General features: G+C 32.7%; 1 protein-coding gene across 1 annotated transcript; it reads left to right on the forward strand.

Moving 5' to 3' along the window:
* Positions 1–289: 289 nt before the first annotated feature.
* On the forward strand, positions 290–1,492 carry TM35_000043350 (uncharacterized protein; the record flags this gene model as incomplete). Its single annotated transcript, XM_029022529.1, has 1 exon — positions 290–1,492. The coding sequence occupies one exon, from the start codon at positions 290–292 to the stop codon at positions 1,490–1,492; it is 1,203 nt and encodes a 400-aa protein (XP_028886187.1).
* Between the last annotated feature and the right edge of the window lie 229 nt (positions 1,493–1,721).

Below are 1,721 nucleotides of genomic sequence, written 5' to 3' on the forward strand. Positions count from 1 at the left end.
TGTGTGTGTGTGGGATACAGCAGTGTTATCCAAATCGTTTTTATTTGTTGGCTTCTGTACAATACTTATTTTCTATTTTTTCTTCTTTTTTTTTCATTTTGTTTTTAAGCTAAAAAAAGAAAAAGGTTTTTTTTTTTCTTTGAATTTTTTTTTTTTATTTTCGTCCCTTTTTGTAGACTTACTTGTCAGGGTTGCTTAGAAATAACTGTTTGGCAAACAGCAGCGGCAACTGAAAAAAAAAAAAGGAATTAAATAAAAGTGTGATAGGAAGAACTTTTTTTGTACTCTAATGCCAGAAACCTCAAGAAGTACGTTGGATTTGCTGCGGCAACAGCGGTTGCCTGCGTGGCAGCCTATTCTTACACCCCCACTTGTGGTGTTGGGATTTGCAATTGTGACTATTATTTTTATCCCACTTGGCGGTATGATTGCAGTAACGAACAAACAGGCAATGGAAATAAATGTTCGCTACGATGATATTCAACATTGCACTAGAACACATAATACTGGTGAATTTACTTATGAAGGTAATAATATGACATATAAAACAGGATGTCTGACTGAAGTTAACTTTGAAATAAAAGAAACCATGAGAGCTCCTATATATCTTTACTACGGTCTAACTAATTTTTATCAAAATCACAGACGCTATTCCAATTCACGAAGTGATGCACAACTAGCTGGAGCTGTTGTAAGAGACATTCCTGATGCTTCACCTCTTGTTGTACCAGGTGAGATTACCAGCACCACAGGTACTCCTATTACATATGGAGGAAATTCAGATTTGCATTATAAAGATTTTATTTATGTTCCTGCTGGCCTTATTGCGTGGTCAATGTTTAATGATACTTTTACTCTTTACAAAAAGAAAGATTCAACTGGAGCGGAACCAGATTTGGAGCTTATATGTAATGGTACAGATTTTTCAAAGAAAAATAATGAACCTCTTGGAGAATCTATTTCTAAAAATTATTGTTCTAAAAAAGGTATTGCATGGGAAACTGACGTTAAAGAAAGATTTAAAGAACCAGATTTGGCGACCTATCATCTTTTTTGGACTGCAGCAAGAGATTTATACACTGGAGTAAATTCTTCTCCTCCTTTATCAAATGATTCATTTTTTAATAATGGATGGTACGCGAATGAACTTGGTCATGCTATTCCTGTTACAACAGATGAAGATTTAATGGTATGGATGCGTACAGCATCACTTCCAAAATTTCGAAAACTTCATCGTATAATTCATAAAGATTTAGTCCCTGGAAAATATGTAATGAAGATTGGTGAACATTTTGATATATCATCATTTGGTGGAACAAAATCATTTTCATTGGCTACACTTTCTTGGCTCGGTGGAAAGAATAATAATCTTGCTGTGATGTATTTCTCAGTGGGGGGAATTGCTGCTTTATTTGCTGTAATACTTTTGGTGGCTTACCGAATTGGTGGTGATCGTGCATCAAAGGCTATTGAAGAATTGGTTCAAAAATAAAACATTTTGTCGATGTTAAGAACGAAAGGAAGAGTGTTGAGTGAATGATGTTTTTATTGTACCATCATTTTGTGCTTTTTTTTATTTTTGTTTTGTTTTTTCACACTTTCTTTTTTTTCTCCATGTCCCTTATATATACTTTATATACATATATATATAATATAATATATAATATATAATATATATATATATATATTTTTCACTTCTATGTTTTTTTTTTCTTTTTTTC

Source organism: Trypanosoma theileri (assembly GCF_002087225.1).
Source record: "Trypanosoma theileri isolate Edinburgh chromosome Unknown TM35_Tth_4_V1, whole genome shotgun sequence".
In the NCBI taxonomy this organism is placed as follows: Eukaryota; Euglenozoa; class Kinetoplastea; order Trypanosomatida; family Trypanosomatidae; genus Trypanosoma; species Trypanosoma theileri.